Below are 27,924 nucleotides of genomic sequence, written 5' to 3'. Positions count from 1 at the left end.
TTAAAGCTTAAAAATTTTAAGTGTGTGAAGAGGAGCCATAATTAATCCTCATCTTTCTACACTGGAAGCTTCAAATAAAATGCTTTTTTTTTTTTTTGGATGACCTAATCCAACATCCCAATTTTATAGATGATGAAACTGAATTCTAGAGGTCACAACAGTACTTACCTCTGTACATTTTTATTACATGCTTATCTATGAGCACAGTGTTACACAGTACGTACTTCTCTATAACACTGTATTATAAACTACAGGATATGCTTCTCTATAAGTACAGTGTTACAGTAGAAGGAACACTGGACTTGAAATTAGAAGACTTCGGTTTGACTATTATCCCTGCCAACAACTCCCTATGTCACTTAGGCCAAAAATTTATTAGAGCTTCAGTTTCTTCATCTGTAAAATGAAGTTAGTGATATTTGCACTACCAACCTCACAAAGCTGTCACAAGTATTTTATATACCAGTATTCCTTATATCAATCAATAAGCATTTATTGAGGACCTACTATGTACCAGTCAATGTGCCAGACTGAGTATTAAAAGACAAAAATGAAAATCTTTGATTTTAAGGGGTGTACATTCTAACCAGGGGATGTGTGTAGAAATATAGACAGAGAGATTAAAATGTATACAATATATAGAAGGTAAATTTAGCAGGAAGGCACTAGCAGCTGGGATCAGGACAGGCAGCATGTATGTGATCCTTGAGTTGAGCCTTGAAGAAACTAGGGATTCTTATTGTAAGGGCTGGAGATGATGAGAGAATGTATTCTAGGCATTGGAGCCCAGTCAACACAGAGACACAGAAAAGATTTCAAGCACTGTGTATGAAAAACACTAAGTAAGCAAACTGGATGAACTACAGTATATGTGAAAGGGAGTAACATAATAATAAGGCAGAAAGTTAAATAGGGACAAAGTTGGAAAGGCTTTATAATCAAAAGAGTTTTTATTTGATCTTTAATCTTAGGAAGTCATTGCAATTTTATTCAGTAGAGGAGTGATGTAGTCAGCCATACAGTTCAGGAAAATCACTTGGACAGCTGTGTGGAGAAGGGAATGATGAATGGAAGTACAAAGAGACTTGAGATACCAAGAAGGGGGCTATTTCAAGTCTAGTTGAGACCACTTAAGGCCTGGAGGCAAAAGCCCAGGAGTTGACAGCTGATGGGATGCACAGAATAAATGACAGTCAGGATTCAGTCAAGAATGACACCATGATTGCAAATCTGAGTGACTAGAAGGATGATAGTACCAAGATAAATAGAGAGGTTCATAAGATTCATTAATTTTGGAGGAAGGTTAATCAGTCAACAAGCATTTTAGTGACTACCATGTGCCAGGCACTGTGGTAGGCAACAGGAATACAAATACAAATAAGGAATCAATCTCTACTCTCAAGGAGCTTACATTTAAGGGGATAAGTTCAGTTTTCCTCATGTTGATTTTGAGGGCATTCTGTTTAAAATGTCAACTAGGCAGTTTGGTAATGCAGGAATGAAGTTCAAGAGAGAAAATAAGACAATTATCTAAATCTGAGACATTTTTACTGCAGGGGAAGAAATGCTTTTTTTGCAATTTTGCATGGTGTTTTGCTTACGCCTTGTTTACCATGAAATAGCACAATATATAACAATAATCTCAAAACAGTGCTTTGTGTGGTATTTACCAATTACAAAGTATTTTACATATGTTAATTCAAATGAATCCTCACCACAACCCAGAAATGGTTAAGTACTATGCCCCATTTTATAGATGAGGAAACTAAAACTGAGCAGATGTCTTGTAGCTCTCCCAGTTATTTCTTTTCTCTTTTTTTTTGTTCCCAGCTAGTTCTTTAAGAAAGGATCTGAACCCAGGTCTTCCTGACTCCAGCACTTCCATCCACTATACCACTACACCTCTTGGTAGTTTTTTAATTTATAAATGAAACAATCGTGAAATTAAACTTCCAAAAACATAGTAATCTAATGCATGAACTGGAAAATTTAACTTAAAAAAGGAAAAGACTTGTACCATTAAGTGGGAAAATTATCTACCCCCACCCGCCCCAAAAGTAAGCCATCTGAAAAGCAGGTGCAGCTCTTTAGACAGACCCCTTAAAAAAGGTTAAGATTAAAGAAAGGATAATTTATGCAAAATGCATGCAGCAACAACAAAAAGCTGACTGACTGCTTTTCAAGGACCAACCCAGCTACGTACAGAGAGGCTCATCACCAGCAGGCTGTCCATTGGGTGATGAATTCTTTGCCCATGGCAACCTATGAATCAAAGAAGAGAAATCTGAAATCCGCCCCGCTCTCCTTCCCCGCCCCCACCGCGCAGCTATTTCAGGGAGGCATCCCCTCGGGGGTCACTTTCCCTCACGGGTGCCGCATCCGATCCGGCTCAACCCCGGACTCCCGGGCCCGAGAGGCTTAAGCATCACTGAGGCTGGGAGAGGGCCAGGAGATTGCTCCAGACCCCACCGAGGCGAGGAGCGAGCCCAGACCCCGGCCGGCCCCGGCATACCCCCGCCCCGCCTCCGTGAGACAGCGGCTTCCCCAGGGACGGTGGACAGCGCGTCCCGGTACAGACATCCGCAAACCAGGTTCCATCCATGGGCCTCGCTTCTTACCTGCGGGGAGCTGCCGGGAGAGCCGGCTGACGGGGGCGAAGCCCGGGCCCTGCCAACGCTAGCCGCCGCTACCGCAGCCGCCACCAGGGGGGAAAACAGGGAGGAGCCCGGAGGGCCGACGCTGCGGCAGGCGAGCCCGCACCACCGGAACCGGAAGTTAGGGACTAAAGGACAGGACTGCGGCGCGAGAGGCAGCCCTGCGGCGGGCACATGCGCTCCAGGTTCCCTCCGAAATTGGTAAGGTAGCGTGTTGCGTCAGGAAGAGCAAAGTCTAGAATATCCAATCAACGCTATGCGTCCCCGACGGGGCGGGGCGATCTAAGCCGGGTCGGCCCTCTCTTCCTCTTTCCACATCCGGGTGACAGCTAGTATTTCCGTTGACAGCTTCTTTGCTATTTGAGAGCTTTGTAGCGTTTTGGTTTTGAGCAGAGATTTCTGCCCGTAGCTCTTCTTCCACCTCTTCCCATGGAACGTTCGCAAGCCTGAGGTTCCATCTCGGAACTCTGGAGACCTTGAGGTTCTGAGCGCGGATAAAAATGACTGACTCCCCCGGCGAGCGGCCCCAGCTCAGGCTCTATCCGAAGTTACCCGTGTGGGTAGTGGAGGATCACCAGGAGGTAAGAGCTCGGCCCCCGGCTGTCAGGGCTAGGACTGGAAAGCGCAGGTCCGACCATGTCACTCCCCCAACTCAGTAAACTCCAGGATCAAATACAAAATATTGTGTTTGGCTTTCAAAGCCCACCCACTCCTCTCTGTCCAGGCTTCTGCCCCCCCCCCCTCCCGTTAACCCCCCCCCCCCCCCCCCCCCCCCCCCCCTCCCCCCCCCCCCCCCCCCCCCAGCCTGCAATGCCCCTCCCCCCTCCCGGCTTCCTTTAAAGCCCAACTACAATCCCGCTTTGTATAGGAAGCCTTCCCCAGCCCCTCTCAATTCTAGAGCCTTCCTTCTCTCGTTCATTTACCGTTTGTCATGTATGTATCGTGTGTGTGTGTGTTTGTGTATTTTTTGCATGTTCTCTTCTATTAGATTGTAAGCTCCTTGTGGACAGAACTAAACTTTTGTGTCTTTGGTATTATCCTCAGCTCTTAGCACAATGCCTGGCACATAGTGGGCGCTTAAGACTTGTTAATTGGTTGATCTGTGGTATTAATGTTTTAAAGGACTACTCAAATTACTTTAATTTGAGATTTGTAGGGATTCATTGTTAGAGTAATAGAGTTAGGCATGGAGTAATGAATAGAGAACCTGCATCAAGAATGAATCAAACATTTATTAATGTCTGGTGTGTACCAGGTATTGTACTAAGAGCTTCAGGTTCAAAGAAAGGCAAAACAGTCCAAGTGGGAGAGATATCATGCAAACAACTAAGTACAAACAAAACACAGATGGGGTTATTAGAAAATTGTCTTGGGATACATTGGGTAATGCAAGTAAGTAGCCACATAACATAGAGATAGAGGTCAAAATTGCAGTTTATTTCCTCAGAGTGAGACGCACCTTCCGAAGTTGATGAACACTTGTCAAGAGGAGGCCCTTTTGAGAGCCCCCCGCCCCAGAGCCCCGAGACCTGGAATCGGTTCTGGGGCTCGGATACTTAACACCCACACAAAAATAACTGGCCGTGTAACTTTGAGCAAGTTACCCCCAATTGCTTTTTTTAAAAAAAGGCCCTCTTTCTTAATCTAGTACAAAAGGAAGGAATGTATCCTTCTTGGGAGTCATTCCACTCAATCAGTAAACGTTTATTAAGTATCAATTCTGGAGAGTGATCCATAATGTTAAAGGCTGAAAAGAGGTCAAGGTGGCAGCTGTGAATAGAGCACCTGCCCTGGAGTTAGGAGGACCTGAGTTCAAATCCAGCCTCAGACACTTAACACAAAACTAGCCTGTGACCTTGGGAAAGTCACTTAACCCCAATTGCCCTACCTTCCCCCCTCCAAAAAAAAAAAAAAAGAGTGAGTGGAGAGAAAGTGGAGGCACTTACTATAGATCACCTTTTCATTCCCAGTGGTAGAAAGGAAAAGGACAGACTCCCTGCTCTGTATTTGGACCTTGAGCTCAGGCTGATTGTAGCAACCAGTAGGACTGTAGTATTGAACTTTTAAAAACCAGAATTAATTCATTCTTTTAAAAATCTAATTCACATAATGAATTTGTTTTGGGTTTACCTGTGCAGCAGATTACAGTCACCACCCCAGATCTGTAATATTTTTAGGAAGCCTTGCCTTTAAGTCATCATTAGGGTATATATATATCCTAGAGAGATGTTGTGAGAGTTTAGTTAATGGGGGTTTCCAGGAGGAGAGAGTCACAGAATCATAGAATTTTAGAGCTAAAAAAAAAGAACTTAGAGATCAACCATTTTAAAACCTTTATTTTATAAATGAGGAGACTTAAATTCCAAAGAAGTTAAGCAGGCCTTCTAGATCACACAAGTAGTTATTTCTAGAGACAGGACTAGAATGAAAGTACACTGACTAGAAATAGCAATTTGGACGTCATCAGCAATAAATAATACTACATCTATCCCATTTAAAATTTAGCTCTTTATTCTGTTAAGGTTTTCTTAGTATGGAATACTATACATTTATGTTTTTTTTTCTTAAAGTCAGCTCAATGCATTTATGCTTCCATTTATCTCTTACAGGTTTTGCCTTTTATATACCGTGCTATTGGCTCAAAACATCTTCCTGCCAGTAAAATAACTTTTGTTCATTTTGATTCACATCCTGACCTCCTTATTCCTGTGAATATGCCAGCAGATACTGTGTTTGACAAGGAAGCTCTGTTCGGGTAATGTATATTCAATATTAGTCATTTCTCATGTGTTTGAAACAACTTTTTCTATAGATGTTCAGTAACTAAGGAAGTAGAATTGTCTTTAAGTTTAACTTGTCCTGAGTCAAATCAAACCACAGCATATGTTTTTGTTTTTTTCCTTTGCTTTGAATTACAAAACATATAGGAGCGGAATAAAAGCTTGAGCAGATAACTTAATGCACTATTTGTAATGTGCTATGTTTTGCTGAAAAGTGGTCATAGTCTTTTTTGGTTTTAAATTTATTGTGCCTTTTGTTTTTATACCCCATTTTTTCTCTGTATTTCCTCCCTATCCTCCATGAACCTTCCTTTGTTAAAAAGAAATACATGTAAGCAAAACCAACAGGTAGAAGACTGTCTGATATTATGTGTCATATTCTACTTCTGCTTATCCCACTGCTCTACTGAGAGAATGAAAAGATGTTTTGTTATCAATTCTCCAGGGCTGAGATTGAGCATTACAATTAAGCAGAGTTGCTGATTGATTCAATGACCAACCAAGATTCCAGAAAACCAGGGTTGAACAATGCTGCCCACTTCCTAACAGAAAGTTAATGAACTTACAATTCAGGACAAGACATTTTTGGACTTGGCTATTGTGGATATTTATTTTCCTTGACTATACACTTTTGTTACAGGGAATATATTTTTCTCTTTTTGCTGTCTTAATAGGAACAAAGAGAAAAAATAAGTGCTTATTTTAAAAAAATTTTAAGCAAAGCAATCTTTTCAACTGCTTTTTAGTGTTTTCATCATGTATATAAAATATTTTGTAAACCTTAAAGACCAGGTATATATGAGCTGCTGTTATAATTAAATTTATTATTTTTATTATTATTCTGTTTCTTTCACTCTGCCTTACTGTATACAAGTCTTCCTGTGTTTTTTCTAATTATTCATGTTTGTAATTTTTCAACATCAAATTATATTCTGTGATAGTAGCATAACACAGTTTGTTCAGTCACTCCCCAAAAGATGGGCATCCACTTGTTTTGAGGTTTGGGGGCATTATAACTCAGAAATGGCTTTTCCTCTCTTTTACCTCTTTGGGGTATATACTCTATTGTAGAGCTCTAGGTCATGGACAATTTGAGAAGTTTTCTTATATAATTTCAATTGTGATCCTTATTTTCTGAGTTAGAGAATCTTATTTAGAAGAGAACTCAAAGGCCATAACTTCTTACCTGAAACCTAAATCTCCTTTAAAACATTCTCAAAATATGACAGAATATGTCACAATAGGTTTGTAGGAAAAAGAATGAAACTACCTGTCGTAAATAATGTACCTTATTGCCTCATTGGATACATGAGCTTAAATATCGTAATACTCCTTTCTTGTTGCAAGTTGGAATCAATTCCTCCCATCTCATCCTCTGCTTCTTGCCAGTAGTCTTCAAAGATCCTCCATGGAGAATTCATCCAGTGTGCTTTGGACCTGCTAGCTTTTTGAACATTTCTGTGGTACCAGTAGAACACTGAATAACTATTTGTTACCATTCTATCCTTCCACCTGTCCACTCACTTCCTCTTCTGATCATGCATTTCCTCATTATCTCTTGTCATTATAGAAACAGATCCCTACAGCCACATACTTACTTAGAAAACCACAAATTAACATTATTATTTTCTCTTTTATTTGTTGTTGATATATAGAACTGCTGTTTATTTTCATGTATTCGTTTTGTATTCTACTCCTTTATCCAAGCTCGTCTCCATTTTTTTGCTTTATAAGATTATCCAAGGAAACCATCGTGTTATCTGCAAATAGGGATTCATTTTCTTTCTTCTTCACCTATGCTTATGCCTTTAGTTTCTTTCTCTTGTCCTACTGCTATAACTGACATTTATAGGACTGTGTCACATAACAGTGACATTCTTCCTTTACTCCTTTATTTATTGAAAAAGCTTCTAGTATTTCTTCCTTGACTCCTTTATTTATTGAAAAAGCTTCTAATGTTTCCCCATTGCAAATAATGCTAACTTTTGGTCAAACACACATATACACAGACACAATCATTTAAATGTGATTCTTCCATTTATGTTCTGTTTCATCTACTGATAGAATCAAGTAGTTTGTGATGTTCTTGTCTAGACCTGTGATTTCATTGGTATCTTGAATTCTTGGTGAGGAAACTCTGCTTTCACACTTCTGTTCCCCGCCCCCCTCCTGTGCATAGAGGTCCCTACTTTGTGCTTATTGTGTTAGAGAGTTGCCTCAGTGACTGAGAGATTAAGTGCCCTTCCTAAGGTCATTAAACCATGTTAGATGATACTTGAATACAGGTCTTCCTGACTCTTGATACCTGTCCCCTGAGCCACATTACTCTGTTTTAAAAATAATTGTTGATTGTTTCCCTAATGTTGAATTATTCGTGCATCTCTGACACAAGTCCAACTTCATTCTCCTGAGATTTTATTCAGTCATTTTTCTTTGACTGTATATTTCCTTTTCCTTTTACAAAAGACCACTTAACAGTTTCCTACCACCATGCTTTTTTTTTTTTTTTGAGGGGTATTAATCCTTAGGGAAGTACTGTAATTCTTTCATTTTCATTCCTTTCAGTAGCAATTTTCTGTAGTTTGGAATTTTAAAGTAAAACCAAGCAAATGTTGATAAAAGTATATATTTCTATAGCTATAGCATATCAACTACATAAAGAGTATTTCCTAGATTTAAATGAAAATCTATATAATTTATGACTTAATTGTTTCTTCTTTCATTTCTTTTCTAGGGAATTGAGTATTGAGAACTGGATTATGCCTGTAGTTTATGCAGGTCATTTTTCTCATGTAATATGGCTCCATCCATCATGGGCTCAGCAAATCAAGGAGGGCAAACATTGTTTTTTAGTAGGCAAAGATACCTCCACTACAACTATCAGGTAACACATTATCATTTCTGTAGGAATGAAAAGGGTTGAATGCTTCATGTGTCTTTTAGTCATAGCTAAATAGGATAATGAGTTCATGTCTTTGTGGCCTTGGAAAACTTAGAGATTGCCCTTGTCTCAATAGCTCTGTGATGTAAGATGAGAAAACCAAGGCTTAGATGGGGATATAGTGTCTTGCCCTGGAACCAAACAGCTAGTAATTGTCAGACCTGGTATTTGAATCCAGGTTTTCATTTATAAATCCAGTCTCTCTCTACCATCCAAATGCACTTTCACAATACACATTGTACTTTTATGTTTTGCCCTTAAGTTGATGTTCAGATCTTTTAAATTATAACGTTGTTCTAAAATAGAACTCTGAATTCTAATCTTGTTTCATCACATGAGTGATGTCATTAATTCACTTTAATTCTTTGGCAAGCAGTGTCCCTTTGGCCATTTGATTAAATGATGCAAAACCTATTATATTACAGAGTACGTAACATAATATTAGATCCTTTTTTTCTTATTTTATTTTCCTTTCCAAATATTTTCTCATTTCATCTCACTGATAATTCATATTTATCTAGTGCTTTTCAGCTAAAAACTAGTATTCTCTCACACTGTGAGATGTAGTACAAACATCAATTATTATCCCCATTTTACCTGTGAGAAAACTGAGGCTTAGAGGGATTAAGTGTTAGAAGCCAGGCCTTCTGATTCCCATTTCATCATTCTCTTCTGAAACCACTGCCAATATTAAATGTTTCCTGTTTGCTGATTTTTATTTTAATGTGTAAATTTTGGTGAATTTTTGTTTTCAGGATTCCACTGTACTAGACTGCCTTTCCAAATTTTAAGTGAGATTGGCACAATTGTATTTTAAAATATTCTCTTTTCGAAAACTTAAGAATATGTTGGTCTAGTTTTCAGTTAGTGTGGTTTTTTTTTATTACAAAAAAACTCAAGAATATGTTGCTGTTTTTCCCTTTGTGTTATTGCATACTATTTTGTCATCAACAATTGAGTGATCAAATATAATGTTGTAGATAAAATTAAGTCTATCTCACAGACCAACTTACTAAATAAAGGTATTTCTTTTTTTCACTTGTATTTAACTGTTGCAATCATTTTCATGCAGTTACTAACATTGGCTGTAGCATTAGATTTTCCATCTTAGGATCACATATTTAGAACTAGAGTGGCCTTTTCAGATCATTAATTATAAATAATTTAGCTCCAAAGTATATAATAAATCACATCTATCATAGCATATGTTACACATAATTAGTTTACATTATGTACACCAGTATAACAAACTTTGCTGTATATTTATGACTAAATAAAAAACTTTAAGCCATTAAAATACTGATTTTTATAACACAAAAGTTGTACTGGCAGGATTTTTATATACATAATAAAAATTGTTTATTTTCAAGTTGTGTGTAGGACAACTTATGGAACTAATATTGTAAAATGTGAGCCTGACCTGATAGCTAACAGGTTTAATAAAAATTAAACATTATTTTATTGCTAGAGTGCCAGACTTGGAGGCAGGGAGACCGTGGGCTTGAATTCTACCTCTGAACTGGCAATTACTAGCTTGAGCATAATGGGCAAGTCACTTAACTTTTTTAAGCCTCAGATAGTTCACTTAATTCTTTATGTTATACACAGTTTGTGATCTGCTTCCTCAAATTGAATTATCACTCTAATGAAATCACAATGCCTTGATATATTGATGTAATTTCTGCTCATTTAAGCAGTTAAGCTAAATGTTCAACAGAAGCTTTTGGGGCGGGGGAGGTGGGGAATAATATTAACTATTCTTACAAAAATCACCAAATCTGCTAGTTAAAAAGGTGTCTCAGAGATTGCCTAGCCCAGGTTTTTCATCCTGCAGGTTCTGCTCTTTGTTGATTCTGAAGGCAAAATATAAGTGCGGTATAGTCATTGAAATTTGGCTAGATTATCTAAAAAAATGAATTTCACACAGATACAGAATGTTAGAGGTAGAAGAGACCCTGAGATCTCATCGAATCCACAGGTTGCACAGATAGTAAGTGTCTGACCTGGGATTTGAGCCCTGATCAGATTCACATTCTAACTCCTAAGTCTTCTTTCTGCCATACTAGGTTGCCTTTCCTAATTTTCAGTGATAGTGGCACAGTTGTATTTTAAAATACTCCCTTTTAGAACACTTAAGAATATGCTAATCTAGTTTTCAGTTAGTGTGGAAATTGTATTTCCTATTTAGATTGTAAAGGATGTTTTTTTGGTATGGTTTCTTATCAAGTAATTCAAAGATTTTTTATCTATTTTTGTTCTTTTTTAATTTAATTTTTTTATTTTGGTAAACTGTGCTATAAAAAAAGGAGAGTCTGGTCATTAAAGGACCTAATTTAAAGTGCCCTCAAGGAGAAAAGTAAATAAAAGGTAAAGGCACCTTCCGCTCATGTTCATGTGATTCAGTAAGGTAGCTTTCCATGTTAAGTATTATAAAGGTAAATATTTTTTAAAAATTCATTCTCAGTTTTTAAAAACTTAAAAACTCTAGATTTTATAGAAAGCTATTTCTTTGCAAGTTAATGAAATTTTCTTCTGCAAATTTAGTGTTTCTGTTACGTTTTTAGATGTCTCCTGTTCCTACAGTGCACACTGAAATCTTAGCATATTTTCCCATTTTTCACTTTTGGAAATTGTTTTCCTTTGATTCAGGGTCACAAGTACAGATCATTACTTCTTAAGTGATGGTCTTTATGTCTCTGAAGACCAGCTGGAGAACCCAAAGCCTTTAGAGTTGGATGTAATTCTGGTAAATTCTTCCCAGATAGTCAGTAGTCAAGAGGAAAATGGAGTAGCACCTTCTGCTAAGAGGCTGAAGCTAGCTGCAGAAGAGTCACAAAGCACTGCATTGACAAACTCTTCCTCTTCAGAAGGACTTTGTCCAAACCCAAAAGCAGAAAGGATGGAAAAGGAAACAGAATCACAGTTGACTCCCCAAATTTGCACAGCACCAGCAGTTTCAAGCAATTCTGAAACTCAGGACTGCCCAGCTAGAGCTGGTGCTAGGGAGATTCTCCAGATTCTGAAGAAAGGAGATGCCTTTGTTTTAGACATTGACTTAGATTTTTTTTCAGTCAAGAATCCCTTCAAAGAAATGTTCTCTCAGGTAAATATACTAGCATGGGTTACTAAAGACATACAGGGTATAGGGCGGGAAATAGGTTTGCATTTTTCAGAGTCTCTTTCTCATGATCTAAAGATGTCTTCTTAAGTTCATGTGTCATTGTCTGTCACTAACGCAACCCAAGGGAAAACTAACAACCTAGAAGCATGTGATTGTCAGGCTGCTTTATCAGATCACAGAAGCAAGGCAGTATGTGTTCTGATTAAGATTAGAATGTGGGGCGGCCAGGTAGCACAGCGAGTAAGAGCACTGGCTCCAGTGTTGAGAAGACCTGGAGATCGAATCCCGGGCTCAGACACTTAGCACCCACCCAGAAACACCTGGCCGTGTAACCTTGAGCAAGTTACTTAACCCCAATTGCTTAGGGGCGGCCAGGTGGCTCAGCGAGTAAGATCACCGTCTCCAGTGTTGGGACGACTTGGAGATCGAATCCCGGGCTCAGACACTCACCACCACACCCAGAAATAACTGGCCGTGTAACCTTGAGCAAGTTACTTAACCCCGATTGCTTAAAAAAAAAAAAAGATTAGAATGCAAGAATCTGAGGCATAACTGCATTTGTGACATCGTGACAACAACATGACATCTTTCATTCAAATGGGCTAATGTTCCATGCCTCTAGTTTACTTTTAACTGCTATTCTAGACCTATATTTGTAGGCACTTGTGTTGGAAGAGTATTAACCTTAAAGTAAGTGAAACCATTAAATTTTAGTGAGTTTTTTTTAAAAGAATCACCTATTATTTGTATCTCATTTAGAATTTAAATGGGGGGGGGGTTAATCTACAACTTGTATTGTCAGAAATCAAAAGTACTCATAAATATCAGTCTCCATTTTACTGTCTTTACAACATGGATACATAGGAATCAATTAAGAGTCACTTAGAGGACAGCACTCTCATGTAACATTAAAGGTCACTAAGATTTTATAATGTAGGCTATATTCAGTGTTTGTCTAATATCCATCATCCTGATTTTCCCCTTCTTGCTATAGAGCACAGTGCATCATGCCCTCTGGAACTACAAAAAGGAGAAAATTTTCTATCTACAGCTCTCCCCATTTCTCTGCTGGAATGAGACGTATGTTGTGTTCAAGTGGAGAATCATTCACCTGGAGCCAATGGCCTCCGTGACCAACAGCTATCAGAAATTACTAAGTAGCAATCAGAATTCCTTAGAAAGCTGTCATAGTAGAGAATGCTTGGACATGTATTCTAAGGCTCTTTCTGCTTCCCATATTCCCAAGTGGGATTATGGTGCCACATATGCTCTCCTGTGTAAGTGGTGTGGTCTAACAGCCTTGCACATGAGCACATAGTGGGAGGATTTTTTCTCCCTCAAAGTCTTGTGTAAAATTGCAGTAAATTTCAAGCCCTATGTGTACAGTACCTCACTGACTGAAATATGTCCTGTTTTCTGGACTTTTTCCTCCCAGTATTGCTTATTTGCTCCCAGAAATTTGGCCTGGTATCTGGAAAATCTCTATTTGATGAATAAGTATCTTGTTTAAAATATTTAAATTGTAAAATTTATAAACAGTTAAAAATATTTGAAGAATTTTTATCATATGCTTTAGAGCTATACTGGCTTTTATTACTCTGTAGGCTTCAGGCAATATTTGTACATAACTAATTAATCTTCATTGTTCCAATAATAATCATTTGTGAAGAGTCCCTGAAAAGGATTGGACCATTTAAGTGTAAAAATCTGAAGATCACTTCTCATCTGACTTTTCCAGAATGACCTATAAAGAGTCATCGAGGGAGTTTTTCTTAGTAACAGCCATTGTTAAACTGTTTTGAACATTAATGTTAATACATATCTTTGAAACTATTAAGCATTTTTTCCCCTGGGGGCTTGTTTTGTCTTCCAGGAAGAATACAAGCTCTTACAAGAACTGTACAGTTTTAAAAAGCCAGATACAGACCTGACAGAGGTATGCCAATTTTATTTGGGGGAAGTGAGGGGATTAAAAAAAACCTCTTTAAGACCCTGTGTTATACGTGATTGGCAGCTTATTAAGGTGACAACCTCCAAGGGACTGCCAACATTCGTTTGTTATTCATTTAAATAAATCTTCCTCTTGTTGGGGTTTATGAGGCTTCTCCCTCTTTTTCTTGTGGAACTGAAATTTTCATTGTAATGGGATTTTCTTTGAATTCTGAAATCAGTTACACTCCATTCTTAAAGGAGGACTTGGTAGACTGTGTCGAAAGTCGGATTCATCAGCTGGAAGACTTAGAAGCTGCTTTTGCAGACTTGTGTGATGGTGATGATGAAGAAACAGTACAGAGATGGGCTTCAAATCCTGGGTGAGAATCAAGGCGTGGGGTGGGGGTGTTTTTTTCCTCCTGGAATCCTCTAGAGAATTTTTTTTCATGTTGCTTATATGTGTAGATCGTTAGCCTTGTTTAAAAAAGTAAAACTTATCATAACTCTGTAAAAGGTAGCATTTTTCTACAGCTAGAAAAAAATTGTTTCTTGCTGTGGGAACTGCATCTTGAGAAGTGTAGGGCAGGGCTTTTCCAGGGGTCCTGTGCTAACCAAGCCCTGCCAACCCAAACATCTTGTTAAGTCCATAGATAAAAAAGGAGCCTTCTAAAGTGTGTCATCACTGTAAGGGGAGAATTTTCTTCTCTATTCATATCAGCACTGTTTCAAGCCAGCATAACAAAAATACTGATTATTTTTCTTTAAGCAGCTTAGAAGAAAACTCAAGTATAAAGAAATATTACTGCCTGTTAAATATTGATGACTTATTTGTAGCTCTGTTACTAGCATCATCAGCATCTTTAGTATGTATTCTGTGTTCTCAGTGAACTGAGAAATATATTCTTTCATATATTGATTACAATTTAGCTTGTTTGAGATCTGGACTCTTAACCTTCCTGATGTAGTTATTATGTAATGTATAATAGCTATCTCAGCATGTATGCTCTTCACACACACGCATACACGAGGCTTTCCAAGATTAGAAGTGGGGAGAAGGAAGTGGCATCCTTTGCTCACTCCCCTTTTCCAAACTCCCTTGCCAGTTAGTCAAAGGAGTTATTAAATGAGGCCTAGATGATTCAAAATTCCAAGGGCCCAATGAGCCAGAATGATAAAAAGAAGGGGATAGGTGGGACAGTTGCCATTATAGCTTCTGTTTTGGAAATTTAGAGGAGAGATTTAATAATCATCTGCACAAAACTGATTCAGTAGACCCATGCTGCCTGATGGGTCACCAAGAGGGTGAGAGTGAGAAGACTTTAAAGGGAAGATGCCAACACTAATTGGGGCTGGAAGAAAAGGGTAATCAAGGACTCAGAGAGATAGGAAGAAAGATAAGAAAGTGCAGGATCCCAAAGAAATTGTCAAAAAGGGAGGGTGGTCAGCAGTGTCAAAAGCTGAGAAAAGGTCAGGAATGTTGACTAAGAAAAGGTTAACATTTGTTGCAGTTAAGAGATTGTGAGTAATCTTGGAAAGAAGAGTATTAATTTATTACTGAGCTTTGGAGCCATATTACAAGGGATTGAGAGATAATTGGGTAAGGACAAGGATGGATACTGATCTAACTGGCTTTTTCTAAAAAAAATCACAACTGGCTGTGAGAGGCTAGGGAGAGAATGATAGGATGGTGTCTTGAAGGAGAGGAGGGGTCAAGTGAGTCATTTTAAAATATATTTTAGGAAACCTGTGGGTTTTTTTTTTCCTTTTATCACATTTGTTGTGGATCAGATTAATTTTTTTTCAAATGCTTTATTAACTTCTGATTTACATCATTAATTTCTGCCAGATTTTGAGTTACAGATTTTCTCCCCGTTTTTCCCCTACCCACCACCCCAGAATAGCAGTCCCACAGGATATCCCCTCCTCCAATCTGCTCTCTCCCATATCTTCTCCCATACCCCCTTAAACTTTTCCAGTAGGGCATGGTGGCTCTCTATGCCCCAGTGCCTGTATATCTTCTTTCCCAATTACATGTAAGATAGTATTAATAAGTATATATAATTTTAAACATTTGATTTTAAAACTTTTAATTCAAGATTCATTCCCTTCCTCCCTTGTTACCCAACCTTACTGGGAAGATAAGCAGTTCAGTATAGATTGTACATGTGTAGCTAATGCAAAACATTACCATAGTAGATATATTGTAAAAGACTGACTATATTTCCCTCCCTCCTATCCCACCACCCACTTGTTCTATTCTCTACTTTTATCCCATCCCTTTTCAAAAGTGTGTGCTTCCAACTTCCTTCCACCCCCAGTCTGCCCTCCTTTCCATCATCCCCCCTCTCATCCCCTTTCCTCTGCTCTCCTATAGGGTGAGATACCCTATTTAGTGTGTATTTCATTCCCTCCCCAAGCCAAATTCAGTGAGAATAAGGTTGACCCATTCCCTTTTGCCTTCCTATTCTTCCCCTCCATTGTAACCCCTTTCCTTTGCCTCTTCTTTATGAGATAGTTTACCCCATTCTGTCTCTCTCCATCTCCTCGCATTATATTACTCTCTCACCTCTTAATTTCCCCTTTTAAGTATCATCCCTTCCTATTAAATTGGTCCTGTGCCCTCTATGTATACCTGTAAGCATATATACACACATTCACACATCTATTCATACGCCCGTATACCCTCCGATATATATATTTCTATTCCCTTCAACTATTTTCATACTAAGAAAAGTTTCATTATTGTTTTTCCATGTAGGAATGTTAATAGTTCAACTTTCATCAGTGGCTTATGATTTCTTTTCCCTGTTTACCTTTTCAAGCTTCTCTTGTTTCTTGTATCTGGATGTCAAATTTTCTATTCAACTCTGGTTTTTTCATTAAGAGTACTTGAAAATCCTCTATTCCACTGAATGACCATATTTTCCCCTGAAAGATGATATTCAGTTTTGCTGGGTAGGTGATTCTTGGTTTTAATCACAGCTCCTCTGCCCTCCAGAATATCCTATTCCAGGCTTTTCGATCCTTCAGTATAGAAGCTGCCAGATCCTGTGTTATCCTGATTGTGTTTCCACAATATTCAAAGTGTTTCTTCCTGGCTGCTCATAATATTCTCTCCTTGATCTGGAAATTCTGGAACCTGGCTATAATATTCCTAGGAGTTTTCTTTTTGGGATCTTTTTCAGGAGGTGATTGGTGGATTCTTTCAACCTCTATTTTGTCTTCTGGTTCTAAAACATCAGAGCCATTTTCCTTGAGAATTTCTTGGAGGATGATTTCTAGGTTCTTACTTTGATCATGGCTTTCAGGTAGTCCAATAATTTTTAAATTATCTCTCCTGGATCTATTTTCCAGGTCAGTGGTTTTTCCCATGAGATATTTCACATTGTCTTCTATTCTTTCATTTGTTTGGATCTGTTTAACATTATCTTGATTTCTCTTAAGTCACTAGCGTCCCTTTGCTCCAATCTAAATCCAAGGAAACGATTCTCCTCATTGAGCTTTTGAGATTCTTTTTTCATCTGGCAAATTTGGCTTTTCAAGGCATTCCTGTCCTCCTTGCCTTTTTGAGCCTCTTTTGCCAGTTGAGTCAGTCTGTTTTTTAAGGTGTGATTTTCCTCAGTCAGGCTGTTGACTCTCATTTTGTAATTTTCTTGCACCATTCTCATTTCTCTTCCCAATTTTTCCTCCACTTCTCTTATCTGCTTCTTAAGGTCCTCTATGGCCTGTAACCAGCTTGTATTTTTCTTGGAAGCTTTTGGTGCAGGAGTTCTGACTTCCCTGGCTTCCTCCTGTTCCATGCTTTGCTCCTTTTTGTCCCCAAAATAAGAGTCTAATGTTGGAATCTTCTGTCTGCTTTGTTTCCTTTGCCTGGTCATGCCACCCCTCAGTCACTTGACCCCTGGGCTTTTTGCCACAGTAGGACTCTGCCACCAGACAGGGGAGCTTTCGTTCCAAACGCTGGGGTTTTCTCCATTGCCGGAGGTATTAGATGGGTGCCCTCTCTGAGGTCTCCACATGCTCTGACAAGCTGGGCACACACCGCAGGACCTCTGCCCTAGACTGCAATCCAGATCCAAGCAGGTTAAACAAGAGCGATTACCCCTCAGACTGATGCTTGGTCCCCCTACACTCTGCAGGTCAGGAGCTGAAGCTGCCATGTGGCACTGGCTGTGCTGGGGCCTCTCAAAGGTTTCTTGCCCTGGGGGCAGAAGCCCACACACTCCCAATTACTGGTCCCAAAGTCCAGACTGCACTGACCTCTCCCTTTGTCCTTAGCATCTTTATGTTGATAAATCTGGAAACGACCAGGTGCTAGTGATCTAGAGTCCCTTCAGGCAGTGGCTGGTCAGGCCCGCCCTTTGGCTAAACCTCCAGCTCATGCGGGTCTGGGCTCAGCTCCCAGAGCACTGCGCTGGCTGATTACTGCCGCCGGGCTGTCCTCAGCAGGAGGTTAGCTTCTCTGTGTCATTTTGTGGGTTCTGCAGCTCCAAAGTTTGTTCAGAGTCCCATTTTTACATGGAAGGTGGAAGCCGGAGGCGGGTGGAGGTCCTGCTTCTACTCCACCATCTTGACTCCCGATCAGATTAAATTTTTTTTTAACGCATTTGGGGTTAAGTAACTTGCCCAAGGTTACACCACCAGTTATTTCTGGGTGTGGTGCTAAGTAGCCAGTTATTTCTGGGTGTGGTGCTAAGTATCTGAGCCCGGGATTCGATCCCCAGGTCATTCCACACTGGGGCCTGTGCTCTTACTTACTGAGCCACCTAGCCTCCCCAATCAGATTAATTTTTAAAAGGACAATGGAATGTTAGCTTAAAGGGATAAGAAGTATAACTCTTCACCTTTCTACACATTCTGTAGTCTTAAGATATTAAGTAGAAAACAAATTATTAAGTTTAAAGATAATGAAAAGATAATAATAGCTTTTTTTCCTTCATGCTACAAACATTTTATAAAATGGTCCTAATTCAAAATTTTAAGTAGAATTTCTTTTCCTATTGTGATATGTTAAGATATGTATGGTGTTTGTGTACTTATGTTTTTTTTGGGGGGGAGGTGCTATTTTTACAGAATGGGGTCCTTAATTCCACTTGTTCAGAGTTTGAAAAACCGGACAGAAACGCCAGACTATGAGATGGTAAATATTTTCAACTGAGAAATATAAATTAGCCTTTTATAAAGCATTTGCTTGGGGGGGAGGGGGGGCAAGCTTGAGAGGGGAGATTGCCTCTTTATCAATGATTCACTGGCTTCTCTGCTTTGGAAGTAGGGTTGAATTATTGAAAGAAATGAATTAAAAAGAATTAAAAATTATTGAAAAATAAAAATCTCTAGTTCTCCATTAATCAGAAAATTTTTTATAATCAACATTTGGGTTCATCATTTTTATATGATATAGAAATACAATACATTTAGCTTTGCATATCCTCTCAGTGTATTGGGGGTGCCTATACCATGTTTTTGCTTCCTTGTAGAAAGTTTTTCACTAATACAGAAACAAAGGAGACTACTAGTAGGTATCTGTTTTCACAAGCCAATATTCTAAGCAGTGACTTAAGAAAAAGAGGCAATCTTATTGATAAACAGTTATCCTCTTCCTCATCCTTCTCCCCTCCCCCCCCCCAAAAACCTTAATTTAGTCTATTGGTTTGAAATACAGCTCAAAATGTGATTTCATTGGCTAGACTTGGGCTAATGAAATCCTCTGCTCTTTAGAGTAAAGATTATTGCACACAGAAACACAGCTTGATTGAGCCTTTAATATAACATTCTTAAGGCTTAGGAGTTTGTCCTTTATCTTCATATTTTGGTGGGACTGAAAAAGTTTGAGGTCTTTTGGTATAATGGGTAGAGTTCTGGACTTGGAGTCAGGTAGGCCTGGGATCGAATCCTGTCTCAGACTTTTTACCAGCTGTGTGATCCTGGTCCAGTCACTTCATCTCTGCTTCAGTTGCTTCATCTGTAAAATGAGAGAGTAGAGCTTTAAATCTCTTATCCTAAAAAATGAAAATGAACTGCTATTGACAAAATTCCTGTCACCTCTATACAAAGACTTTAGTGAATATAAAATTGTTTGAAAGCAGACAGTCCTACATCTCTTGTTTGCAGATATGCAAATTCAGAGTATGGAACATTACATATGCTCTAAAATTCAGTTGCTGTGTTGGTTAGTTTTGCTGAACCACTTTTTTTTCTAGGTAGAAAATGAAGAGGACTATATTTAGAAATGTATAAAAAGAAAAGTTTTACTATAACGATGCTAAAGAAAAAAGGTTTAGTGTTTTAAAACTATCTTTTTAAAGGTTTTTTTTTTTAATGTTAGGTCCATCAGGCTGGTCTGACCTGTGATTATTCTGAGCTTCCTCACCATGTCAGCACTGAAGAAGAAATTGAGTGTCTGGTACAATCTCTAAAGTATTTACTTAAAACCTTACCGAAGCCTACTCTTGTGACTATTGCCCGGTAAGACTCACTAAATTATTCTTTTCTTTTTCTACAGAGTAAATGCATAAAATTATTAACTGCTGTTATCTATGTACATGTTCCTTCTATTGACTTTTAATGGCTCTCTATAGCTATAGTATCTGTATCTGTCTACAGACACATACGTACATACTGGTTTCATTACCTAGCAAATTTTGTGTAATTTAGGGTGAACAGAACTGAGGCATAGCAACATGCTAAATACCCTGATTCCTAAACTTTTTACTCAGAAGTTTTTTTGGCGTTGAAAACAGACCACCTGCCCAAGTAACTCCATTCTTCTACCCCCAAAAGGAAAAGCAAAACAAAAACCTTTGCCTGACTTCAGTCTTTGCTACTCAACCCTCTGTCATTGTGCTCTGTAGCAGGAGGGAGACCTGGATTCATTCTCAAGGCAAGATCAGTCGTGGCTGGGATAGGCATAGGAAAATCATTGTTATAGAGGGGCTGCTTTGGCCGAGATTTTTGTACTTTTCTGTCCATCTATTCCTTTAGTCTACAGCTAAGCGATGTTGTTTTTTTTTTTAGCCACAAAGTCAGTCACTAAGTCACAAGATGTGTTTCCCTCTGCCTAGCTTTTTTTTCTTTGTGCTCTCTGGAAACTCAACAGACTTCACCAGCTATTCATCTAAAATCTAATCTCATGGACCAAACTTTAAAAATTGCTGTTCTAATTGTCCTTTTATTTGGCTTTCTAAGTAACATAAACCCACAGCATTTATGTGAGAATTGACAAAAGTACTCATGTCTCAAAACAAAATATATCTACCCTCCTCTCTAGTAAATTCCAGGAAGGAATGATTTATTTTAAAAATTCTAACAGTGTCATCACAAAGCTCACAGGCAGGCTTTCATCACTGTAAAGTTCATTGGTGTTAAATAGTAAAGCTTGTTAGCCTCATCTGTCTTCAACTATGTAATTTTATTCAAATTTTGGTTACAGGTCAAGTTTGGATGACTACTGTCCTTCTGAGCAAGTTGATACTATACAAGAAAAAGTCCTTAATGTGCTTTATATTTTGTATGGAAGTCTAGACATTCACTTGGAGTATTCAGGCAATTCACCTCCAGCTTGAAAGGAAAAAAGACTTCTATTCCATTTTTTAAAAGTGTATTAGCAATTTTTCCTTAACTAACCCATGCAACTTCTTAAAATGAATATTTTGGTTTCTTACAAATTTTAATTGGAATTGTTTCTAATGATCTAATCTTAAGTCTCCATCTGTCTAGGTCATTGGATATCAAATATGCCAATTTGTAGAGTTACTGTATGACCATATCTTTTTGTCTATCTTTTCTTTGTCCTCCATGTCCCTTCCCAACCCAATCTTGTTTTTCAGGCTTGTAAACTATAGTGGACCCTGCTTGCATGATTAAGAGCTAGATGGAACCTTAGAAGTTATGTCATCCAATCCCCTCAATTTTAAAGAAGAGGTAATTAACTATTGGGGAGCTAAGTGGTGCTGTGGATACAGTGCCAGGCCTGGAATCAGACTCATCTTTTTTTCAAATCCCCAAAACATTTATTTAGGGATCCCTCAGAATATACATATTCACAAAATACACAGCTGCATATGAACTCATAGTAAAATAAGTACACCTTCCACAGGGCAGTAGAAAGATAACCCTCATTAAAGTTCATAAGGTGGGTACTCTCAAATTTGGTCTCATGGTCTCTTGAGTTTTTTGCTAAAGCCATGCAGGCCTAAGATTACACAGTTAGGAGATCTTTGACTGGACAACTTAAGCTGCTGCATAGATTAGTCTGTATAGAATATTTGGTGGCTATGACATTTCTCTTAAACATTGCAGTTTTTCCATTTGTTGAAACAGATTAGCTTGCCCTTTCAGAATCCCAAATTGGATAATGTGGGGTGCCTTGTTGATAGAGGATGGGGAGTGATGGGTAAATGGAAATGCCTAAATGGAATTCCCCCTCTGGCCAAATTGAGTATTTGAGTGTTACAAGCACAGCTTTGATTATTATCACAGACACAGGGTTATCTACTTAGTACAGTGATAAAGATCTTTTCATGTAACAGTCATTGAGATCTATTAACCTAGACACTAGGACAGTTGGTGACGAAATGGATAGAGTGCTGGGCCTGGAGTCAGGAAGACTTGTCTTTCTGAATTTAAATCTGGCCTCTGACACTTAATAGTTTGTGACCCCAGGCAAGTCATCTAACCTCATTTGCCTCGGTCTTTTCCTCTATAAAATGAGCTGGAGAAGGAAATGGTAATTTTGTCAAAAAACAACCAAACAGCCAACCCAAATTGGGTCAGACATGACTGAAAATAACTGAACAGGGGTGGCTAGGTGGTGCAGTGAATAGAACACCAACCCTGGAGTCAGAAGGACCTGAGTTCAAATCTGGCCTCAGACACTTAACACAAAAACTAGCCCCATGACCTTGGGCAAGTCACTTAAACCCAATTGCCCTCCAAAAAAAAAAAGAAAATGACTGAACAACCACAAATCCAGACATTAAGGATAACTATCCTAAGAGAGTATAGCTAGCATGAGTTCAAAGAGGCCATGAGAAAATTCAGATTCACAGTTGATGAGAGGAACAAATGCTTAAGTACAATTGCATTACTGTCTAATTTATAAAGAAGATCCATACGTATTTTAGTATATGAACCATGCTCATTTGGAGGAAGAGCAATTCTTAAAAGTTTTCTAAAGGTTTTAAGTTTCTTTAGAATGATATGATCCTTAATGGCATAAACCCCATTGATATTTGTAGTGCTTAATTCTGTGCACACAGTGGGTATATTTGTGGAGGATAATGCAAAAATTTAAATTGAATGTGGTGTCATAGGTGAAGGAAATAAAACTTAACATTTCTTTTTGCCCTCCCATTGATTTTCTGAGGGCCATAGTTTATGTTTTTTTTTTCATTTGAATCATTTTTATTGTAAATATAAATTCATGCTTTGTCCTTCATTGATCTTTTGGAGATCCTAGTACATTAAGATTAAGGAGAGTTGAATGAATATCATATGCTGGCAAGTTAACACTTAGAAAATAAATTCAGAAATGATTGGAAGATACAAGTTGGCAAATACAAACGTAAAGAGTAAAAATTCTAATTAACTCTCTGCTTTTGATGCATTACTGACAATTGGCAGGAGATACAAATAATAAATGCTTTTAAAAAAAAATAAAAAGAAAAAAGTCTTGGCACTGACACGTCTTAAGAAATGAAGCCTTCATCTATAATACAGTAATTCACTTGTCTTCATGCACTGGAAAAGATAACAGTAGCTTTTTTTTTTTTTACTTTTCTACAATTTCTTTAATATCTTCCACAAAATCTTCAGCAATGAATCCTTCACACTCTTGTGTAGCAATGTTTCTCAAGGTGCTTTTTCAAGAAATCTAATGTGGTTAGCAACTATTCCTAGGACATACTGTAAAATATTGCTTAGTTTTTGTCTTCAGTTGTCATTTGTAACACCAGCTGGTATTGCTATTGAATGTTATCCAGTTCATTCCTGACTTCACTGAGGCCTTTATTAACTCCACTTTCAAGTAAATGTTTATATTTATCCAGGAACTCTATTTCAGTGGCACATTTTCTGTCTTTCTCTTTAGCTTCCCTAATTTTTTTTAAAGATCCTTCAGTTTTTGAATTTCATCATTTAACATTTTTACACTATTCAATTCTGTTATCATTGTGTTCCCTTGTTCTAGGGTCTCTTCTGAACCTGTTTCTTCATTTTACTTGGTTTATTTATTCTCATTTTGGTTCAGATGCTCCGTAAGTGGTAAATAGACTTGAATTCTGTATTTCACAGGATAATGTGTACCAGCCTCAGGATTAAACTTAAGTTCAAAGTTGTAACCTTTGGAATTCTCTGCACTCTTATTCCAAAAAGTTAATATTTTTTTAATTTTTAAGTTTTAATTTTTTATCAAGTTTGTGATATTCTGCCAGTTTGTGCTTCAATCACTTCTTCGCTTCTAGCATATTTTTGTTTTTCATCCCATAACTGCTTTCTTCTGTCTCTAGTTCTGTGATTAGTTTTTTGATGGTTTACTGGAATTAATTTCTTTCCTGATGTATTCTCCCAGTGTTGGCATTTAAATACTTATCGATATCAATAATATTTTGTAGTCAGGCTTCTTTTTATTGCTTCTAATTCTAATTCTGCTGTAGGAGCTTCTTCACTGAGAATAATTTCTGATCAAGAATAGTGGAACACCAAATTGTTCATATATGCCTGATACTTCTGAACATCTGTTTCTTTTTTTTTTTTTAAAGCAATCAGGGTTAAGTAACTTGCTCAAGGTTACATGGCCAGTTATTTCTGGGTGTGGTACTGAGTATCAGAGCCCAGGATTCGATCTCCAGGTCATCCCAACACTGGAGCCGGTGCTCTTACTTGCTGAGCCACCTGGCTGCCCCTAAGCGATTGGGGTTAAGTAACTTGCTCAAGGTTACACGGCCAGGTGTTTCTGGATGGGTGCTAAGTGTCTGAGCCTGGGATTCGATGTCCAGGTCATCCTGACACTGGAGCCAGTGCTCTTACTCGCTGTGCTACCTGGCCGCCCCTGAACAGATGTTTCTAAAGATGATTTCAGTTTTATTAGTGATATCAGACTCATATGGTGTGTTTTTTCTTTCTCATTCCACTCTTGGAATTTCTTCAGTTAACCTTTTGTTTTCTGAAGCCAAAGATTCTAACTTCATCCCTGTGACCTTTCCAATCTTCTTATACCTTAAGGGTAAGACAGACAATGGGACTTGGATCAAGGAGGCTAGGATCAGTAAGAAGGGTCTTGGTGTCACCAATAGTCAGCAGCTCAGGAAAGTGCCAGCGCTGCACCTAAACCTTACCTTCATGAGTTCAAATCCAGTCTCATAAACTAGCCATGTGACTCCAGGCAAGTCACTTAACCCTGTTTGCTTCAGTTTTGTTATCTCTAAAATGAGCGAGAGAAGGAAAGGGCAAACCACTCTAAGTATCTTTGCCAAGAAAACCCCATAATGGGTCGTGAAGAGTCAGGCACAACAATGTGCAGAAAAGTTAAAGTCATTTGCCCAAGGGCACCTATATAATAACCAGCAAAGCCAAGAATTGAGCCCAGTTTGACTGACCCCAAATGACTGATCTAACCCTCTTTACGTTGTCCTGTGTACCCTACTCCTGCTCTAGAGTAAGCTTTGTCCTTACCACTTTAAAAGATATATAACCTCTTCCTTGTAACATTCTTTAATGGTGTATTAGTCTCAGAAAGGTTACTCCCTGGATGCCTGACCAGTCCTTCAATACACTTTCTTGAATACACTCTCTCATAATGGTGTTGATTATGTAGCTCAAACTACAAGTCAGCTATCTGTTATGGTGGGAAAGAGTTTTTAATTTAAACTCTATTGTTCAGTTGTGTCTGACTCTAAATGACCTCTTTGGGAATTTTCTTGGCAAAGATACTGCAGTAATTTACCGTTTCCTTCTCCATCTCATTTTAAAGATGAAGAAACTGAGGTAAATAGGGTTAAGGGACTTGCCCAGGGTCACACAGCTAATAAGTGTCTGAAACTGAATTTGAACTCAGGAAGATGAGCCTGATTCCACGGCCAGTACTTTATCCATAGGTTGAATGAAATTTTACCTTTCTTTGAGAAGGCATTTAAGATACTCCAAGGCCTTTGGGTTTTCATTTTGAACATGTTACCATTGCGAACTAATAGGCAGCTCTGACAAATAGTATGGCACCTTTGAGTATAAATATTAGGGGAGGGAATCAAGTTTTCACTTCTGACCTATTAGGCTATTCATTTCTGACCTGTTATATACTATTAATATCACTGAGCACCCAGACATACCATGGTTTAGTAATCATCAGATACTTAAGGCTACATCATGAAATGCAATCTAGTGTTACATTTCATTCCTGCCATTTTTTTGCCCTGTCAACACTCACATCCTTTCTTTTTCTCCTCTTATTCTGGGAATGGTAACTGAGTCAGCACTGTCCTATCATTACCCAAAAGGATATGTTAGTCAATTGCCCTATAACTCAATTCACCACCGTATGACTTCCTAGACCACAATATCCTTCCAAACTGGCCAGCACTGCCCTATGTTTGTTAGCTTCTGTTACAATGTAAGCTCAGGACAAACCTTATTTTTTCTGTGTTGTATCCACTGTGCCTGGCACATTGTATTAGCTTAATGAATGTGGGGTGTTTTGAACTTGAAATATGGAAGACCTGGGTTCTAGTACTGCCTCTGACACTTAATACCTATGAGTCCATGGGCAAATCATTCACCTTTTGTAAGCCTTAGTTTACTCATCTGTAAAATCTGCTGGCTGCACTTCTCTGACTTTTCCATCATCCTCCAGAAAACTCATTATTGGAAAAACCTCTATATCTTATGAGATCTTATAAGCCTGGGTATTCTACCTCTTCACCACCCTTTGCCCTCTTATTGAGGGGTGGAGCCATGAACTCCAAAACTTCCATTTAAGGACTATGCTCACCTGAAAACTTCTCATTTCTCATGTGGCTGCACTATTTTGGGATGTCTCTGACTTATCTCCAACTCCAGATCATAGAATACCTTCCCCCCAACCTCGGTTTCAGCTTTCTTTTGTGTGTTGTCTTTATTAGATTGTAAGCTCCTTGATTGTAAGGACTGGGTTTTTTTTGTTGTTGTTCTTTTTGTATTTGTATCCCGCCTGGCACATAGGCACCTTATGCATATTTATAAACTATTAACTGACAGGGGTATTTTGAAGATCAAATGAGATGTTATGTGTGGCACTTTGCACATCTGAAAGCACTAAATTTCAAATAATACTAATAGTATTAGTGCTTTTCACATTTTTCCACTTATTACAGTCTTTAGACTGCTTTTTTGCCTAGATGATAGAAGATCTTGTGCAGCAGAAGCATCCTTTCTTGGAAATAAATAATGACTTTGAGTGTAAATTACAATACTGTTACAATTCAGTAGATGGTGCCATCCACCAAACTACAGATGATCTTATTCTCTAGCTGCACTCCTTGGTTTGATGTGAATTGATTTCACAAAGCAGATAGCAGCATGTCCTGCTCACTTTCTGGTGTGAAACCACAACTGATTTGTTTTCTATTTTGATACATCATGTGCTAAGAAATTTGGAATGTTCTTTCTTTTTGTCATTTAAAGCTAGGGCTGTGGAGGAAATTGAGGAAATCTTATTTATTTCTGTTTGGTTACTAATTTTTTTTTAAGTTCTTAAAAGCATTGTATATAAGAAGTCTATACAAAAGAAAATTTGAGTAAATTATTTTTATGTATCAAAGGAGGCATGCTTATAGTTTTAAAAAACTTAAACTAAAGGAATAATAAATTATCTTGTAAACTGTGTTTTGAATTGAGTCTTTTTTTTTAGTTGTTTTACACATAAAAATACCAGTGTCAGAGTAAAGACTATATTGGGTGATGCTTGTGAAAATGTCTAGGAATTACAAGCACCTGAAGTCCTTAATGGTAAGTGTTCTGGTTGAGACCAGTTGGGCTAGTCATACTTCCTTAGCCTCTCTTTTCTCACCTGGCACACCCTCACCACCCGCTGTATCCAGCTGTATCCTTCCTATCCTTTCCAGTTCTAGAACTATAAATCAGTCCAGCCAGGAGTATGGAAAAGGGTGTATCGACTTCTCTTTTGGCTACACTCTTTTTTAAAACAAAATGCCCCAGCCACTCTTCCCCTCTTATAAGTTCCTTGATGGTAGGGACTATCTTCACTTTTTTTTTTTTTATATCCTCAAAATTCATCACAGAAGTACATATTAAATGTTTTTTCATTTGTTAAAATGAGAGTGATTAATGCACCAGTCTCATCTGTTGGAGCAGTCCCTTCAAAGAGTAGAAGATACGACGTTTGCCAGTTGAACCAAACCAACTTAATACTGTTTTCAAATAAACATTTTAGAGAGGAAACTACCCCTCCCCATGCAAATTAGGTAGCACTTCATTGAACTTTGAATTGTGTAAAAACAGAGCCAT

General features: G+C 38.2%; 2 protein-coding genes and 1 pseudogene across 8 annotated transcripts in view; 1 reads left to right on the top strand and 2 right to left on the bottom strand.

Annotated features, from left to right (window-relative positions):
• The window catches only part of DROSHA (drosha ribonuclease III), a 114,432-nt gene extending 111,650 nt beyond the window's left edge, over window positions 1-2,782 (bottom strand). For 2 of the 6 annotated variants that reach the window (XR_011170854.1, XM_069100758.1), the window contains exons 1-2: window positions 2,619-2,782; window positions 2,204-2,262 (exon numbers count right to left, since the gene is read on the bottom strand). The gene's annotated coding sequence lies outside the window, so the exon portion shown is untranslated. The remainder of the gene's footprint in view (window positions 1-2,203; window positions 2,263-2,618) is intronic. The other 4 variants (XM_069100752.1, XM_069100757.1, XM_069100756.1 and 1 more) reach the window with 3 other exon arrangements.
• Window positions 2,783-2,965: 183 nt separating this feature from the next.
• CUNH5orf22 (chromosome unknown C5orf22 homolog) lies at window positions 2,966-27,282 on the top strand. 2 transcript variants are annotated; one of them, XM_069100759.1, is made up of 9 exons: window positions 2,966-3,235; window positions 5,264-5,409; window positions 8,169-8,318; window positions 11,025-11,478; window positions 13,370-13,432; window positions 13,687-13,808; window positions 18,487-18,568; window positions 19,754-19,893; window positions 20,858-27,282. In XM_069100759.1, the coding sequence occupies exons 1-9, from the start codon at window positions 3,155-3,157 to the stop codon at window positions 20,988-20,990; spliced, it is 1,371 nt and encodes a 456-aa protein (XP_068956860.1). In that variant the 5' UTR covers window positions 2,966-3,154; the 3' UTR covers window positions 20,991-27,282. The 2 variants fall into 2 exon arrangements, with proteins under 2 accessions (XP_068956860.1, XP_068956861.1); XM_069100760.1 differs by having other exon boundaries at window positions 2,967-3,235; window positions 18,502-18,568.
• Window positions 23,150-27,924, bottom strand: part of LOC138171309 (kinetochore protein NDC80 homolog pseudogene) — a 15,159-nt pseudogene continuing 10,384 nt past the window's right edge.

The sequence above is a fragment of the Petaurus breviceps genome, unplaced genomic scaffold, assembly GCF_028583685.1.
Source record: "Petaurus breviceps papuanus isolate PSGF00001 unplaced genomic scaffold, PetGlider_PUasm1.0 42, whole genome shotgun sequence".
NCBI classification, from domain to species: domain Eukaryota; kingdom Metazoa; phylum Chordata; class Mammalia; order Diprotodontia; family Petauridae; genus Petaurus; species Petaurus breviceps.
The sequence above is the reverse complement of the archived record's forward strand: the minus strand, read 5'-3'. Positions and strand labels throughout refer to the sequence as shown.